Source organism: Erithacus rubecula (genome assembly GCF_903797595.1).
Source record: "Erithacus rubecula genome assembly, chromosome: 4".
In the NCBI taxonomy this organism is placed as follows: Eukaryota; Metazoa; Chordata; class Aves; order Passeriformes; family Muscicapidae; genus Erithacus; species Erithacus rubecula.
In genome coordinates, this window is record NC_136686.1 from 54,746,137 (window position 1) to 54,764,190 (window position 18,054).

Consider the following 18,054-nt stretch of genomic DNA (forward strand, 5'->3'; position numbering starts at 1 on the left):
ATTAATGTAAATTAATTGTGTATATTAAGAGTTATCTTTGTGCACATCATTTAATTAATTGTTCAACTGTACTTTTAAGAGAGAGCATACAATTTATAAATGAAACTGCAAATGTTCTCCTGGGGATATCAACCAGTATATACATAAGAGATGAACTATTTTGTGAGCAAATTATGATAAAGAAGAGATTCCAAACTCACTCGTGCATCAGTGAGCGCAGCACGGTGCCTCCGTAGACGTGGGACTCGTAGAACAGGGTGTATAAGTATGGCAGCAGGGAGTATCTGATCCGAAGAGTAGCACGAGAGATCTTGGCAAAAGCATCTCCAAACACAGCTGGGTCTTGTTCCTGTTCAGGAAAAACTTAGATTTGTACTGAGCATTGGCACAAACTCAGTAGAGAAGCTGCGTGCAATGTAAGGAGAGCTGTGGCTAGCATGATGCTATGGAAGTGACTGTCGAAGTAAGAAAAAGTACTTATTTCAAACTGCAAGATATATTAAGAATATAATCCATTATTCTCAAACTAACATTTGTATTAAATTCTTAACTTTAAAAATACCAGTGAGTTCAAAAAGATCAGGTCCCACCACAATGTATGTGAGCCTTCTGCAACCACTCCTGACCTTGTGAAGAGAAGGATGCTGGGCTCCATGCCTGTGCTCAGCAACAGACACCCTGCATCTAGAAATTAATTTATCTTGGGGATGCAAGCCCTCTGAGACAAAGGAGATGAAACAAAGAGTAAAGGGAAGACTGATAATCTGCAGATCAAAGTCAAAAGCATAATTATGTTGGCCATGAATATAAAGGCAAGTCTACTTAAAAGAGTGAACTCACAGCCCTGCTGAAGCCAACAGGCATGACCAAAGTCACTGTGTGTGGTACAGAAAACATTTCATCCATTCAAGAAACTTGATTTCTCCTCCCATGTGCCTCATTTTAGGATGCCTTGACAGACAGTCCACCCACACCCCAGCAGTGCCCCTCAGCTCCTGGCTGGCAGCAGTGCTCTCCTGTGGGACAGGGCATGTCCTGTGCCCCCATCAGCAGGGCAGGCTGCAGCAGCCTGGCTGTGTTCATTGCCTGGTTTGGTCTCATGTCCTGTGCCCCATCAGGAGGACAGGCTGCAGCAGCCTGGCTGTGTTCATTGCCTGGTTTGGTCTCATGCCCTGTGCCCCCATCAGCAGGGCAGGCTGCAGCAGCCTGGCTGTGTTCATTGCCTGGTTTGGTCTCATGCCCTGTGCCCCCATCAGCAGGGCAGGCTGCAGCAGCCTGGCTGTGTTCATTGCCTGGTTTGGTCTCATGCCCTGTGCCCCCATCAGGAGGACAGGCTGCAGCAGCCTGGCTGTGTTCATTGCCTGGTTTGGTCTCATGCCCTGTGCCCCCATCAGCAGGGCAGGCTGCAGCAGCCTGGCTGTGTTCATTGCCTGGTTTGGTCTCATGCCCTGTGCCCCCATCAGCAGGGCAGGCTGCAGCAGCCTGGTTGTGTTCATTGCCTGGGTTGGTCTCACTCCAGCACAACCCTGACTCTCCCTGGGATGGCAGAGAGCACGCAGACAAGGGCAGTGCTGATATGGGCAAATCACAACTCCTTTAATTCCTCCTGTCAGCCTCTGCAGTGTTGAACAGCCAGCTTATGAATCACATGGCTCCCTTTCTCCTCCATGAAATCTTTCTAGAGTACTCAATTTTCTCATTAAAGCTGAAGGCTATATGATGAATTCCAAGGATAATGAAATGCAGAAGTAACAGAAGTAACAAAGCTTTTTATATTATCTAGTGCTTTTCAGACAAGAAAAATATTAATTAAACTGTTTGAAATATCCAGTGAATTAGGCAAAGTGGGTATTTAAGATTTTATTTTAACACTAACCTAATGTTAATTAAATTCAATATTTAAGTAAAATTTCACCATTTCAGAATTACTCCCTAAGAATACTCCCTGCTGACTCTGAGCTCCAGAGCATCCATCTATTATTTCAAAAATTGCACTATATTTTTACCAGTCTTCTGACACTGTACAAACACTGCTTAATTCCACAAAAAAAAAAGACAGACTTCTTTGGTGATGCTGAGTCACCCAAAATGCCTGTTTATTTCTTTCCATGAACACAATATTTTAAATGAATTTAAGTAATCCAACAAAACCAAATATATCTCTGACCTCCAGCACCCATCACATAGACTATTGTTCTCTTCTTGTTTATTAAATTGTACATATGAGATTGGTATCCACACACCCAGGTCAGATTCCGTTTGCATGGTCAAAGGGCCAAGCAACCACACCTACATATATCTAACTTTAGTGGAGAGACAAATAGAAAATAAATATCTCACAACAGCAACAGCTAATACCTCACAGATGTTTGTTCTCCTACAAAGAAATACCTCAGGGATCTACAGGATAATTTCTGGCCCTCTTAATGATAGCACTACAGTTTATTATTCCTGCATTTGCTCAATTGCTGAGCATCTATCATACTTTCATGCAGAGACAAAGGTCTTCCTGGGAGTGTAAATGTTGCAGCATTTGATGATGCAACTTCAAAAAACGGAAGGTTAGCAAATAACCTGAGCTGTGAGCATTGCACAGACAGATCAGAAGGAAAAAACCCCAAATATTTCTTGAAGAAGCAGAACCATTTCATCACATTTGCAGATAAACACAGAATAATTTAAAAGTCTGCAAGACCTTCAAACTTCATAGCTAGAAATAACCTGATACTTCTTGCTGTTTGCAACAAGTCTTTAAAGGACTTTTATGATGTTGATACCAGTGCATGGATTTGGACTAAGGCTGTATTTTTTCATTCATCTCATGAGCTCATTAGCCTTTTCTGGTCTGGTTGCCCCTTGGCTGATAATGATGTCAATATTGGTGCCTTCCTTGGAATTTTCACGTTTTTGTAACTTTCTTTTAAACAGCAAGCATGGTGTATAATGATCTCTCTCCCCTCCCTGCAAAACTTGCTATAATTACAGAAGTATTGAAACAAAAGTTGTAGCAAGCAATGAAGTAGGAAGATACACTGACACTCACTGGCTCTTAAATAAAACTTGGGCTTCAGCAGGTAAAAGATGAAACAGATGAAGTGTGAGAAGACCAAAGTTCCTATGTTATCTTTACATTACGGATGGGAAAATTTTACATTGTGTAATTCCTGCTCTTGGTGCAGCACTCCTTTTCACCCACTGCTCCAGTTTACCCAAGAATGTCAGGTTAATTTTGGAGAAAGTAATACAAATCACTGTCCACATAACTAATCATAGGCTACAGCTTTATGTAACTTCGTTTACTTACGCTGTTTCCCTCTGCATTGTGATTTCTGGAAAATGGATAGAAAGAGCCAAGCTGCATCCAGCGCAGGCAGAGTTCATAGGTAGTGTTGTAATTAAACCCACAGATATCAGCACCAATCTAAGGAAAAATAAAATTGTGTTTGTGATTGTGAGGCCCAAAAATGAGGCAATACAGAAATCTACTGACAAAAATAATTTTTTGGAAAGAGATCCCTGTTTCTAATTACTTTATAAGAATGCTCTATAATGATACAATTTTTTCTGCGACTGAGGCTGTACTGTCTCCTAGAGCACTAAGTTCACTGTGAAGATCTGACTGTATTTCAATAATTCTACAAATTCTCCATCCCAACTTGCAAACCCGGAAATACATGAAGAGGCCCTAATCATAGCATACATAATACAAAGAGATGTGTTTTGGATGGCATACATTAAGTCAGCCTGAATCTCTCAGTGCTGTTTTTGTTTCCCTTCAGCAGCCAAGACTGACATTCAGCCTTTTAATCTGCAGTTCCTTGGGCTGTGTCTTACTGCTGGCAACCTCAAGCAGCTGGTTTCATAAAACATTTGAGTTAATTTGAAGTGATATTGTGTATGAGCCAGCATCTGCCTAGAAGAAGCCAGACTTACATAGGGAATGCCAAAGAGGTTGAATTCCAGGATGCCAACGATGGAGCGGTGCAGATCCTTCCACTGGGAGAAGTTGTCACCGAGCCAGTGCCCACCGTGCTTCCCACTGCCCACGAAGGTGGAGCGGCTCAGCACAAACGCCCTCTTGCCTGTTGCCTGCTGGACAACACTGCAAAGAAATGCAACCAGATCATCAAAAACAAGAATGGTGACCAGAACATCTTATAATCAACCTGAGTGCTCAGGCACAGCTTTATCTGAAAGGGTATTGTTCATGAAACAATTATTATTGTGGTCCCTACAAACATGAAAATGTGCCTGCAAATGTGCAAATAAAAGGAAGATTTACACAGTAGCCAAAAAACAAACAAACAAACAAAAATAAATCTATCTGATTCTAACTAAACAATTTGTCTCAGGTATTTTTAATCTTCCTAAATAATAATTTCTGTTTAATTTATTCTCAGCAGTGTCTCAAAATGAAAATTTGAATCATGTTTTTCTTTCTATATTTAATTAAGTGTCTGATGAGTTCCTAAAACATAATATAATATGCATCTTTTTCAACACTGGATTTATTTAGAGATTTGTATTAGTAAACAAAGTTCCAATAGCCAGGATTTAAAAGCATAAAGAACCCCAACAAAATGCAAAAACCAAAAAACCAAAACCACACCAAAATATTAAAATTATAGCTAAACATCTTATAAAAAATAAATAATCAATATAGAAAGCAAACCTGTTATCATTCAAAATGCCACCTCATCTTTGTGGTATTTTCTCTGGTTTCCTGTCTATTTTGATATATGAGGTTTCATTACAGAATTAGTGGTACAATGAATTTATCTTTGCTTTTTGAAAATAATTTTGCTGCATTGCCAGAAAAATCAAGAAATGTGCCTTACTAACAAATCAATTACAAAATTCCTCAGAAGAGGATCCTCTTCATACATAATTATAAATTGCAGAATTTTATATTGCAGGAACTCAAATTCAACTCTGCTTTAATATAATATGGCCAACACAATTTAGAATCTCTGGGAAATTCTAGCATGAAATATTAATCATGTTGTTCACCATCTACTTCTTTCTCTCTTTTCTTAATGAGATTTCATCAGGAGTTCTTTCACCCATATTCATAATGGCCTAGTGTTTGCCCTTGGGTCTGTAATGGCACAGAGACTTTAAAGTGCTTCAACACTTGCAAAAGCCCAACAGCTTTTATGGAAGACTGAATGTATTATCCTTAGGGGCCATAGGCACCAAGAGGTGCAGTTCTTGAACCGTGAGGGACCTGCTGGTTCTGATTTGCAGGTGCACTGGTGGGCCAATAGCTGCACAATACTCCCTGTGCTTTGTATAAATGTTATTTTGGAGCCTTTCATGGGTGTCCCGAGCAGGAGTGTTGTCGCTGTCTTTGGCCCCATTTGCAAGGTGCGTTTAGAGGTGCTGATGAGGGCAATATCAGATCAACTCAACTATGATACAGAGCTGCATAAACAATTTGTAACAAGTAATTTATTGAATAATTTCAGTCTTTCACGAACCATTACAGAACAGGTCCTAATGTTGTCAAATGTGTTTGTTGATATAAATTATTTACAAAATATCATGTGCAAATAACTCTTGGCATTAAGCTATGCACAAACTGATTGCTGCTAGTTTATGTATTCAAATTCAAACCATTTGACATAGGCCAGATGACACTTTTCCTCTTCTCTGTCTGCCTTAGAATAATTCTTAGAATTGTTTTTTATGAAGTTGTCATTCATTTTCATCCAATATCCTGCAATTGATGCTGCGTGCTAAATATTTCTGTCAGTAATTTCATTTAATATATTCTTTGTGAAGAGTGACTACAGAAAGGATATACAACCAGCCTTGAAAAGAAATATTTTTGAGAAACCCAAATGAATATTTACGAAAAATACTTCACCAAAGTTTCCCAGCTTTGCAGCAAAATCAACCTCTGCATATACTTTTAGTTGTCTTCTCCACATTAGGCCAAGCAAAATAAGTTTGTTGGGATGATCTCTTCAATAACTGGGGAATAGGGGCCCAAAAACCATGGTAAGAAGTCCAGGGTTCAAGGGCTTCCTGTTCTTTCTCTCAAAAGCAGGACTGTGCTTCAGCCTGGCACATAAGAGCTGGCCAACTACTTCTGGTTTTTCCCAGGGCTTCCCTTGCCCTGGAATTGGCATATAAACTAAAAATGCATCAACACCAGAATTAGCTCACTTAACCATGTCCTCTGGATGCTATCAGAATCCAGCTTCTGAAAATGAGTGCTAAATGCTGAAACAAGCCACAGATGGACCCCTGCTTTGGCTCTTCCATTGTGGTATTAAATTTCCCAGTGTTTTACCTCAATCCCTGCTGGAAAAGGCATGATTTGCCCATTTCATTTAATCCAACAGCTAGCTTTCCACAGCAACAGTCTGCCTGTGTAAGCTGGTTCTGAGTGCTTCCCAGCTGCAAAATGAGCTTTACAGTAGCTGACAGCAGCTGTGCTGCAATGCAGCTCTAACCTCCTGGACCAATTGAGCCCCAAGCCAATTTGCAAAACACAGCCTGCCAGGAGCCAGAGGCAGCTCCAGAAGCAGCCAGAGGACCTGTACAATTTGGAGTCTCCACTGACAGTGACAGAAACTCCTCTACCACAGTAGTGAAGGGCCAGATAAATACTCCTGACACCACACAAGGCTGCTTCTGCTGCAAACACTCATGAGAAGCCCTAACACAGCACGGGAGCATCTTGCTCTAGATATCAAAAGCAGCAACTGAAAACTTAGACCCTACACATACACCCTGATCTAGCTGAGAAAAGTAAAATTAGAAAGGATTCCATTCCTTGTTCTTTGGTTCTATTTTCTTGAAACTTCTTACTAAAGGGCAAACAATAAAATGAAACACGGGTCTGTTTCATATTACATACTATTACCGATTTTTCCAGGTAACATCAGTGGCCTTTAAAATGCATTTTAATCACCTGGAATCTGATTAGAAATATTTAGAAAACTTACTTGAAAGTTGGTTCTGTCTGTGACCAGCCAAAGAGAGAGTGTGTATTGTAATGGTCTCCAAGGTAAGTCTTGGAGTCAGGACACAGTGTCTTTTCCGCCAGAGAACGATCAGAGATGCCTGAGAATGATAAAATCATATACATCACAATTCAAATTTATTCACATTTTTACACATTTAGGGTGAAAACACCAAAAGGTTTGGGAAAAAGAAAAGCTGAAATTCTAGACCTGCACTAATTTGAGGTTAGCACATAGCCACAAATACTTGTTGGCAGACAGGCACGTGTCCTTGGAGAGGGGAAAGGACAGAATAAACACCGATAATTAATTTCAAGTTCTATGCCCAGTAATTCAAAACATCTGTACTGGTGCCTTGTATTTACTAAATAATAATCAGAAAGAAAATTTCTGCTTTGCTGAATTAAGAATATATTATTTTACACAATTAAAAGTTTAAGTTTACAGCAAAAATATTGCATAGATACTGCCTGGTTTTTGATCCCATATCAAAGAGATGCTGGCAAAGCCCATTTGGTGCAAAAAAATTTCCATCCTCTTCAGGTAATCACCATGAAAATGCCACACGTTCAGCAGGAATTGGGCAGGGCAGATGTTGATATATACTGAGGGTTAGTTGGTTTCTTTCCTTTTGTTTCTTTTTGCTTAGGGAACTTTTTCCCATAAGTTGCTAGAAAGTGCTAACAACTTCGTACTTAAGAAAACAAAAGAAGCAGCCAAGCTCAGAGGAGAAGGGCATCTGGTTGCATTTCTCTTATCTGAGGGTTTCTCTCTAAGGGACAGAGATACATCAGAATTGGGCAGGTAAAGGATGGGCTGGGGGCAGCTGCTCACTCTTTCTGTGTCTTAAAATGAAAAAGAAAGTGAATTCTCAAAAATACTTTGTTTTTATGTTTAATTAGGTGCATGCACTATTGTAAATATTTCTCCATGAACAAGCAATCTCTCTGCCTAATCACACCTCCTGTATGGCTGCAGTTCATTATCACAATTTCTCTGTACCTGAAACTCCATTAGCCTCTTAATTCTGCTGTGCCACTACAGCTACAATGCTTGTGTTTGGATCTTTGGACACAAAGATTCCAGTGTGTGTGATCTACATCAGAAATCACTTAATTTATAGGCAATTTCCAACTAACTTCGACCCATATGTCTTTGAAGAAGACTTTGAAAACTTTGAAGTTTCTGAGGAAAGTCAAACTTAATGTCCCAGTGGCTCTTGATTATTAGCCCCATAAATTTAAGGTGGGATAGGAGAGAAAATGCTACGACATGAATCATAGATTCAGGCTTCATTCTCATTCTGAATATTTTGTATTCTGCCTCAGTAATACTGATTATTTTACAATTGCATATTAATCTTCAGTATAAAGTGTTTTATAGAAAATTGATTTGAAGGACATCTGGCTTTAGAAGTTAAAACCATGGTTATGTGTAATCATGGTTATAAAACTTAGATAAGGAGGTTGAAGGCTACACTGGCAAAAAGCCTGAGGGTCTGAGCCTAGGACTTGCACAAGTGAAATCACCTAAGACAATAGTGAGCTCCCAAAGCTATGCTGACCCCAGGAAGGTCCTAATGTCTTACTGGACTAAACAACTTAGGTCACCTCTCATACCTACATAAATCAAGGGCTTGGACAGCTAAGAACATGCACCTGTTCTACAAAGTGAAATAGAAAAGAAAGCCCTTAAACACCGGTTCCAAATAGATTCCCTACATGTTGAGATGCAATGCCTAGGGATCCTGGCTGCACAAGGGAGGCCAGTACCAGGGAAGTCTCTGGGAAAACCTTAGAGCAGTCTGGTCTGGTGTCCCTGCCCATGGTAGGAGGGCTGGAACAAGATGGTTTTGAAGGTCCCTTCTAACACAAACCCATCTATGATTCCATGATATCATTCTAACACTGTGAGTCACAAGCAGAAGCAGGGACATAAGTACATGGGTCAAGTCAGAGAAATTGAGCTCAAAACACACCTGTCTTCAGTATCTCTCAGAGTTCTTACATGTCACCAAGGTCTGAGTCCGTTCTACTGGTTCAGACTTCATTGCTAATCTGCACAAAGCTCAGCTGCATGGCTCAGAAGCCACTGCATGAGTTCACTCTCAGTCCTTTATTTGTGAAGAGCTCTGCTCTTCTGGCCAGTTTACCCAATGTCTCACATCTTTTCTGCAGCTCTGAAGACTAACAAAAAATGAAGGTAGTTTAAGGCAAAGATGGAAATTCTCATCAGTTCCTGGACTTTGACCCCCACGAGGTCAGTATGCAGTGGTTACCTCACAAAGACAGCAAACACAAAAATCATCAATTAAAGCTCTGCTTCTGCTTTCAAAAATTTACAATCTCTTTCTAATATTTTGTCATGCTTTTGTTGTGTTTATATTTCTCTTACATTCAAAGAAAAAAATTTTCAATTTAATAAAGAAAATTTAGAATTGTCATGAGACTACAAGAGCCTGAAGGGAAAAAGAGGACACTTCCTATACTCCACTGCCAGTACTCCAACTCTATGTATTATCTTCCTGATGCATATTAACATTGCTCAGGCAGCTGGGCTGTCCTGGGGAAGTGTTGGTTAGATTAACTGCCACACCAGTGGCAATAATCATAGGTACTCATGGCTTCCTGGGAAGAATGAGCATATCATTAACTCAGCTACTGGAAGAGATTTTCCCATTCCTGTAAGTCTCCCATAGGCTTAGATGTTTTAAAACTTATTTTTAGCCCATTTCTAGTAACACAGTGAAAATTTCTTTCCTAACAGAAAGGAAATGTATTGAACTAAGGCACCAGGGAGATACCACCTCCCTTGTCAGAGTTTGTGAGAAGGCAGAAACTGTCCATCTCTGAGCCTAGCAGTGGCAGGGCAGAAGGGTTGCTCCCTAAGTCTGTAGCTGAATTACAGAATACATATCTTTCCCTTTTTCTGATTGTGGACCAGTAACTCAGAGAATGGCAGGAAAGGTCCTTTTCCTGGTCCTGTTAGAGGCAGAACCTTCCTGTTAGAGGAAAGTGATTGCTTTTGACTCCACCAAAGCTGAGCCACAGGAGTCTTGAACAAATATGTAACTGAACATCCAGAACAGGCAAGGAAAGATGGAAAATGAGAGAATGGATTTTTTCCCTCCTAAAGTATAGCCTATCCAGGTTTAAAACAAAACAAACAAGAAAACCAAAGAAACAACCCCCCCCCCCCTCAATGAACTAATAATTTTAATATTATTATAAAATATATAAGACATAAATAGATCATAATATTAATAAATAATGGCAATGAAATTATACTATTATACTTACTAGGAGTGTAAGGAGGGTAATTGATTTCATTATCAGCACATCCAGGCATCTGGCCTCTCATGAAATTGGATGGTTCATTCATATCCTTTAATAAAGAGAGTAAGACATGTGAAAATCTTCATTTTCTTTTTTTTAAAGAAGGGAGGGCAGATATAATGAGACATACAATCCAGATCCCATCGTAGTCAAGGACATCCTTAAGCTCCAGACACAGCTGGCTCCACCACTCCACTGTCCTGGGGTTGGTGTAGTCAGGAAACACAGAATCACCAGGAGGCCAGGCCTAGGGGTTACAGATGGAAATCCTGGTTATTTTCTCATTTCTATTACACTGCTGCTTTATTGTTTTGAAGCAGAACTAGACAAAATGCACCATAAAATTAAAACACCCACCTGCCCAACAGCAGGAGTCACACCATCAGAGTTGTTCACCCACACTCCCATTTCCTGGCCAAGTTCATAAGCTCTGTAAGTGCCTGGCTCCTCATCCTTGGTTATGAAAGGGTCCTGAAACAGAAATTACACCTCCTTCATTGAAATCCCAGAGGTAACAATTACTCTTCTATTTGTATATTTTAGAAAAATTTGGATTATGTTCTTAATGCTGATTGCAAAAATATTGGAAGAAAACAGCAGTAAAATTTAATAAGAGTTGAGAGCACATAATAATTTAGGAAAAGTCATTAAGGATATGTCACAAATATTTCTTGTGTAAGGCAAAAGCAATGTGAAATTACTAAATACCCTCATGTTTATTTTTTATGAGACTTTCTATGTTCAAATTATTTCAGAGAGGCACTAGATTTTACTCCCCCCCAACAATGTCTCTGCTGTGGCTGGGTGCCACGCTGGGCATTCCCACTCTGAGCACCTCTGGGTTTCCTCCTAGGCAATCCTTATTCCAGCTGCCTCAGCATCAACAGCTTAATACTGGAATAACTAAAACTTTTCAAGGGGCTTGAAGTTGGGCACCTCTAACTTCAAAAGGGCCCTGTTAACTCTGCATTCCAAACCAATGCTGGACAAGGATTTTTTTATGCCAGTCTGATGCAGAGTAACCCAACTCACACTTGCTTGTGAGACCTTACACCTCTGTTCTCCCCAGAACCCAAGACCACAGCATTTCACACCCCACAGCTTGTCCTTCCTGCCCCTTTCCACTGCTTGGGGCAGTCACCACCTCCCACTGCTGCCAGAGATACTGAAACCAACAACTTGTCTGCCTCAGGATGACCACCAGTAGCCACCAAGCTGATCCAAAGCCAGCCTGATCAGCTCCTGGGGATGATAGAGACCCACCCTCCATTCTGGAAAGTAATAAAGTTAGGAATACTTTGAGATGCCAGTGAATGAAGAGGTTCTCTGCAACTCTGCCCAGCTGCAACCAAAAGGAGGTAATCACACTTTGCAATACATCCCTAATTGGAAGCAACTATCTTCTTTGTGGTTTTTAGAACAGATAAAGACTGCAGCCATTTTAGATGGGAATTCTTTACTTTCTCCTTAGAAGATCTTACTTCCTCAGGTTCTGCTTTAGGCAAAACCTTTCAGTTATGAAACACAAAGGAGGAAAAAAACCATTGAAACAATTCTTCCACTCAGTTATAGCCTGTGCAATAATTTAAGTGAACTTTAATCAAAATGTCCTAGAAATCTAACTAATAAATGTCTTAAGAAGAAAAAAATATCAGACCCCAAATGGTAAGTTGCTTTAAAGGCTTGTTTCAAATATCATTTAAATACCTGAATTAATTGCCTGATTTCCTTGTGAGCCCTCATAAGTGGTGAGGAAAGTATATTTTTCCATGCCTCAACAAGAGCTACAGCTAAATCCCTACTTTAGGTGCAAAATTCTGTTTAACTTCATCAAGCTCTGGTGTCACCTCCATAAGGACTATAACTGTCCATTACACTTTTAACTTCTACCATAGTCCAACTTTGCAAAAGAGAAAACTGTCCATCTGCAATAATTATCTTATAATTGTGGTAAAGATGTCTCTCAAGGGACTTGAAGGCTAGAAAAGTCAGCTTAATTAGCTACTCCTAATCCAAATGTATAGTTTTCTTCAGCTGAAAGGTTGTTCCAGGGCATAAATCAAATACATTATGCAGGTTTATTACTGCCCTAAAGAAAACAAAACCTCTCTGTGCATGCAGGGGTTGTTTGTGGGGAGGGAGCTTCACGCCTGTTAAATCTTCACTCATCTTTTTAGCATTTTGGGGAGGAAGTGCTGAGCATCCTTAACACCAGCTGACTGCCTAAAGACCTGGGAACACCCAGCATGTACCCAGACTGATGTACTTCCACCTGTGGCCCCACCCCAAACATATATTTTGATGCATATCCATAAAAACTCATCTCTTGAAATTTTTGCCTCTACAACACGCAAAATTTGACTTAAAAATGGTAAAGATATCGAGCATAATTTTGAATCATGAGCATGTTGCTCTTGACTTTTATGTATTTTGTCACTTATGTCATTCCTAGCTGTTTCTATTTTTAGTATGATTTAATAGATGGTATAAAAGGTCTTTCATTAAAGAGCCTCTTTAATAAAAATGTTTATAATTTTTCAATGTAGTCATTTTTGCTTTAGAATTTCTTTGTTTCTAAAGAATACATTTGTTCTGACACAGGTGAAAGGACAGACTGGCTCAGCTTTTGTTCTTTTTTTCACAAGCTTGGTTAAAGAACTAGAGCAGAAGACAAGCCTTAGTTACAGGTTAGTAGAAGGATGAAAGAAAGGCTTCCTACCTGGATTCCTATTAGCTCACTGCATGAATTAAGAGTTTCTATGTTCCTTGCAGCTGTCTAACAGCTGAATTTATATAGCAACACCTCCCTGCACTGCTGCAGAATGTGCCATCTGAGAAAAGGGCTTTAAAAGTGTTGTTGAAGTTGAACTCATAAGGAAGAAGATAATGTAGCTCACCCACTAAACCAGGACTTCTTGCCTGTAGCTTCACACCCAGTAGCAAGTGCAAAACAACTGGAAACATCCCAACATTGATGAAAAAGAGATGGCTACCCTGTATTTACTGAAAGGCAGGAGTGGATAGGAAGAGTTATCCCAAACTCCTGGTACTTTGCTCCTATATTAATATTTTACAAACTATTTTGAGATAAACCAATAAATAGGCATGTGGTATTTGATGTTACAGGTCTAAGAGATTGGATCATTTTTAGAGCAGTATTGAGGTTACAGAGAGCCTAAACTGCCCAAGAAGATCAATCAGTCCTGACAGTACATGTGCTCACTACTGCTTAGTTATTTACAATGATGTGTCCAGTTAATTTGGGTCTATTCTTGTCTTAAAGTTTCTCTCCATCAAAGTGACTTAGTAATCTGTTGCTATTTAAATGCTGTGCCTTGAGCATTCACTGATGGAAACTGATTTCACTGCTGCAACCCTGAGCTTCTCGGAATGGAACTTTCAGGGGAAGGTATCTTTAGGGACAAATTGCTAGCAAGCAGCATTCACTGTATAGACTCCTGCTTCCATTATCAATATGTAATTGATCACTTGAGTGCCTGGTTTTGTTTGAGATTCCTGGTAGTAAATCGAATGATAGTACACCAAAGCAAAGATTAGGCAAAAAATAAAAGATACTTGAAAAGAAACTATCAGAAAACTCCCAACTAAAAAGAAAACACTGATATAGTTATCTGTGGTGCTGACTAGTCTACCATCCTCTGTCATATTTCAAATTTCACAACAAACTGTGAAATAAAAATAAGATGGGGGAGGCACTTCTGCCTTTATCTGTTTAACAACATAATGTGATTTTTAGATGAGGAAACTGCAGTAGCTCGTGCTACTTGACTCCAGATACACCAGCACAAGTGAAAGAGGAACTGTACCACAATTCAGGACTCTGCTGTTCAGTCTCTCTCTCCACAAGCCTTTGACAAGGCCCCCAGGGCAAGAAAAGGAACATGGCCCTTATTTTAAATAGGACTGGATCGACTTAGGGTCCAAGTATTGGTGACCTGCCCATCATGATTCAGCTGGATTAACTGAACCCTTTTCTCCTTAGAAGCACAGGCTGTCAACACAGGTAAATGTGTTTGTTTAGCCTAGCAGAGAAAGGCTGAGGAAGAATACACTTATTTGAATCAGTGTCTTAAGAAAGAAAATTGAAGGGTGAGAGACTGGCAATAGGGGGTAAGGACAGTAGTACCCTAATGAATGATATAAACTCACCATTTGGGTAGAAAACAGATGACAAAACTGTAGTTACAGCAAAAATTCCTGAGAGGAGCTCTGTGGGATGGTCCTCCTCCTTCCCCTGTGGCTGCTGAGCCAGCTCAGCCTGAGCCATGCCTGATGCTTCTGTTGGGCCAGTTCACAGCACCCACATGGGAGACACCCTGGCCCCAGCAGCTGTCTGTTGTCCACCTCATCTTGCAGACAGCCAGCTTTACCCTAATGTTTGCCTTGAATCTGTTCTGCTGCAATTTAAAATGCTTTTCTTCCTATCCTGTCCCCAGTGGTTATGGAGAACAAATTGCAGCCTGCTCTGTGGAGTGCAGCCCTCCTACTGCTAACCTGCTGGGGGACCCTGGAGAGCAAGATCTTGTGAATTTATCAATGGATTTTATTTAATTTCTTAAATTTTTTTCATCTTTACTTAAATTTCTATTAAATTGGTCTCCAGTTTCCCTGCCACCTTTGGTGTTCACTTAGCTACTCTGACAGAATCATTTTGGCACAAAGACATGTATGACGAAGTGCTGGAGAGAAACAGCAAATTTTGTTGAAAAGATTTACTGGGGAAGATGGAAAACTCCAATTTTCACTTGTATCCAAATTAATTCATTTGGCCATGTACCAATTTTGGTTAGAGGTTCAACATACATTTTCCACAAATTTGCATACAGGTAATCATCTCTAACATTAATTTAAGCTAAAAAGTAAGAAACTTGAATTGTAGCTAGTAGCTTCCAGAGTGATTAGGAATAAGTTTTTTTCCCACTATTCAGCTATTTTTATATGTGTATTAAATTAATTTGTTCATTTCAGGGAAAGAATCACAGGGAAAGAAACCAATCCTATGTCAACTCAGACAAAATTTCTCATAACTGAGTGAGGAAAAAGTGATAGAGAATTAATGCTTTGGTATAGAGATGATACTGGTACAGAGATATCAAAGAAAGACAACAGTTTTAAAAATCAAATCTGTGAGAAATTGTTCTTCAGCTCTTCTCAATATATGAGAAAATGGAAAATCTGCTACATTAGTATACATGTGTTAGCACCTAGGTACTGCTATGAAGACTATGCTATGAATTGTTCTTATAAATGGAGAAATAGTTAACAACATTGTTAGTTTACCAGAATCACAACATTGTGCTTTCCATCATTCTTCAACTCCTTCATGAACTCTGGCAGACCAGCAAAATTCACTTTATCATAGGTAAAGTCCAGGCGACGTTCCATGTAGTCAATGTCATAATGTTGGACATCCTAAACATTTTTAAAGTAAAAAATTGCATTAATACTTCTCAGGCAGGGAAGACATGGATCTGTTGGAGCAAGTCTAGAGAAGGGCCACAAAAATGATCAGAAGGGCAGGAGCACCTCTGCTATAAGGACAGGCTTAGACAGACAGGGCTGTTCAGCCTGGAGAAGAGAAGGCTCCAGGGAGAACATCCTGAAGCCCTTAAATACCCAGAGGGGCCTTGTAAGAAAGTTGGAGTCAGACTTTTTGGTAGGGTCTGTAACAACAGGACAAGGGATGATGGTTGTAAGCTAAAGGAGGGTAGATTCAGATTAGATATATAAGGAAGGAATTTTTTACAGTGGTTGCAGAGGTAGATGGTGAATACCCTATCCCTAGAAACATTCAATATTAAGTTGGATGGGACTCTGAGGAACCTGATTTAGTTGAAGTTGCTCCTGCTCATTACAGGGGAGTTGGATTAGGTGGCCTTTAATGGTTTTTTCCTACTCCAACTATTCTATGATTCTATGACTGAAGTATTGGATACATAAATCAGAATGTATGCAACTGTATTTCTAAAAGGCAACTAATGTGTGTAATGAAACCTAATAGATTGTAATTGTATTTCTAGCAGTGGACTACAAGAAAATGTAGAAGCAGTGATCTGCATCAGAAGTTTGCTTTTCATTATTTGTTTTTAAAATGCTAGCATCTCATACTGCATAACAACAAATCCACACCAGAATTGCTTGCTATGCAGCCAAGAGCAGCACTTAAAATCTTGTTCACTTTAAAAGAACACTTTAAATGTTCTTTTAAGCATTATGAAGATATTACATGCAAATCCATTACATAAGATTATGAATGTCCTTTCATTCTACAATCCTCTTTGTAAGATAATTCTTTTTCCTCCATTATAATTTTACTCAGCTCCCTTCAGAGTGGAAGTGAAAAATTCATACTCACATATGGGATGTCGTAGTGCTTCATGCGAGCGACAGTTTCCTTTAAAACATCAAGGCTGCCGTAGCCCCAGCGGGAGAGCTGGAATCCCAGAGACCAGTAGGCTGGCATGTGTGGGCGTCCAATGGCCTGCAGCAGGCATGGGAACACAGAAACACAAGGGAGGACAGGAAAAAATGTTATTCTGAAAAAACAGTTATTCTGAAACAACTTCCAGATCGTTTAAGGCACAGAGCCCAGGGCACAGGCACCACACCTCTATTAAATACTAATTTCTGTCTCTAAGTGGCTCTCAGCACAGCATGGTTGGCACTTCTCCTGGTGGATCCTTGCCCTTCACGGAGACACAAACAAGACCAACACTGAGCATCTCTTCTAAGAACACCCTGGTGGAAGTCACAGTGTATAAAAGCTAGGTTAATGTTAAATGTGGTCTCAGCCTCTGCACAGCAGCATGTGCCCTCACTTACAGGGCGCATGACAGCAGAAAAAGGATGGATCCTCAGACCCCCTGATCCATGACAAATCCACAAACCCCTTGGTCAACAGAAGGAAAATCTTCAACGACACACAGCAACACAAGCTTTACAAATTTCTCCTGCCACATCCAACTGAGCTAACTTATCAAGAGTCTGATGTTTGAGCTCTCTGAAGTTTTTATCATATTTACGCACCAATCTGATGAAAATCAGTTTCTTATGGCTGACTACTGTTATTGCTGGCCCACAGCCTTGTGTTGCCAGGCACCGACAACCCTCTTCAAGGCCAGAGTTACTGTTTGGTCCCAAAATTCTCAACTGAAACACAAGGTAATGAGTTAAATATGATTTTATAAATATTTGATTTCCACTGTCTGAATGTAATCCATCTGTAAATGGCATGAGAAAACTCAATTGAGAGCACAGGGAAGCAAGGCATCCCACTCTGCTTCCCCTGGTGAGAGCTGCTGTGGTAACCTGGGTGAGCACTGGACAATCACGATGTGTCTGTTCTACAAATAAGCTGAAATTTGGTTTTGTCTCATTAGTACACACCAGTGTTTTCTGGAGGACATCTCCTGAAATCCTTACTTCAGTTAAATCCAATGAAACCAACCTTTGATTTGTATTTCTAACATCTTTGCTGACTGTACATGAAAATCTAGTTGCTAGTAAGCATCCATGACTTATTAATCAGCTGCAGCTACTGTTCTCTTTGACTAAATAATGGTTCCTCCCTTATTTCCTTGTGGATCTCCATAGTTAGGAGTTATAATTATGCTAAGAAGTGAAAAACAACAAAACTTGTATATTGGCAGCTAAACCTCATCCACTTTAAATAAATAAAACAAAACACTTCTGGCACTCTGTGTCTGTTGCATTGCTAAGCTCCC

At 39.9% G+C, this 18,054-nt stretch overlaps 1 protein-coding gene across 2 annotated transcripts in view; it reads right to left on the bottom strand.

Moving 5' to 3' along the window:
- The window catches only part of LOC306801687 (sucrase-isomaltase, intestinal-like), a 58,961-nt gene that overhangs the window by 17,456 nt on the left and 23,451 nt on the right, over positions 1-18,054 (bottom strand). For both annotated transcript variants that reach the window (XM_079304948.1, XM_079304949.1), the window contains exons 8-16: positions 16,686-16,811; positions 15,611-15,742; positions 10,667-10,780; positions 10,440-10,556; positions 10,274-10,358; positions 6,957-7,074; positions 3,934-4,102; positions 3,305-3,421; positions 201-349 (exon numbers count right to left, since the gene is read on the bottom strand). In XM_079304948.1, the coding sequence (XP_079161074.1) occupies positions 201-349; positions 3,305-3,421; positions 3,934-4,102; positions 6,957-7,074; positions 10,274-10,358; positions 10,440-10,556; positions 10,667-10,780; positions 15,611-15,742; positions 16,686-16,811 (1,127 nt within the window). The remainder of the gene's footprint in view (positions 1-200; positions 350-3,304; positions 3,422-3,933; positions 4,103-6,956; positions 7,075-10,273; positions 10,359-10,439; positions 10,557-10,666; positions 10,781-15,610; positions 15,743-16,685; positions 16,812-18,054) is intronic.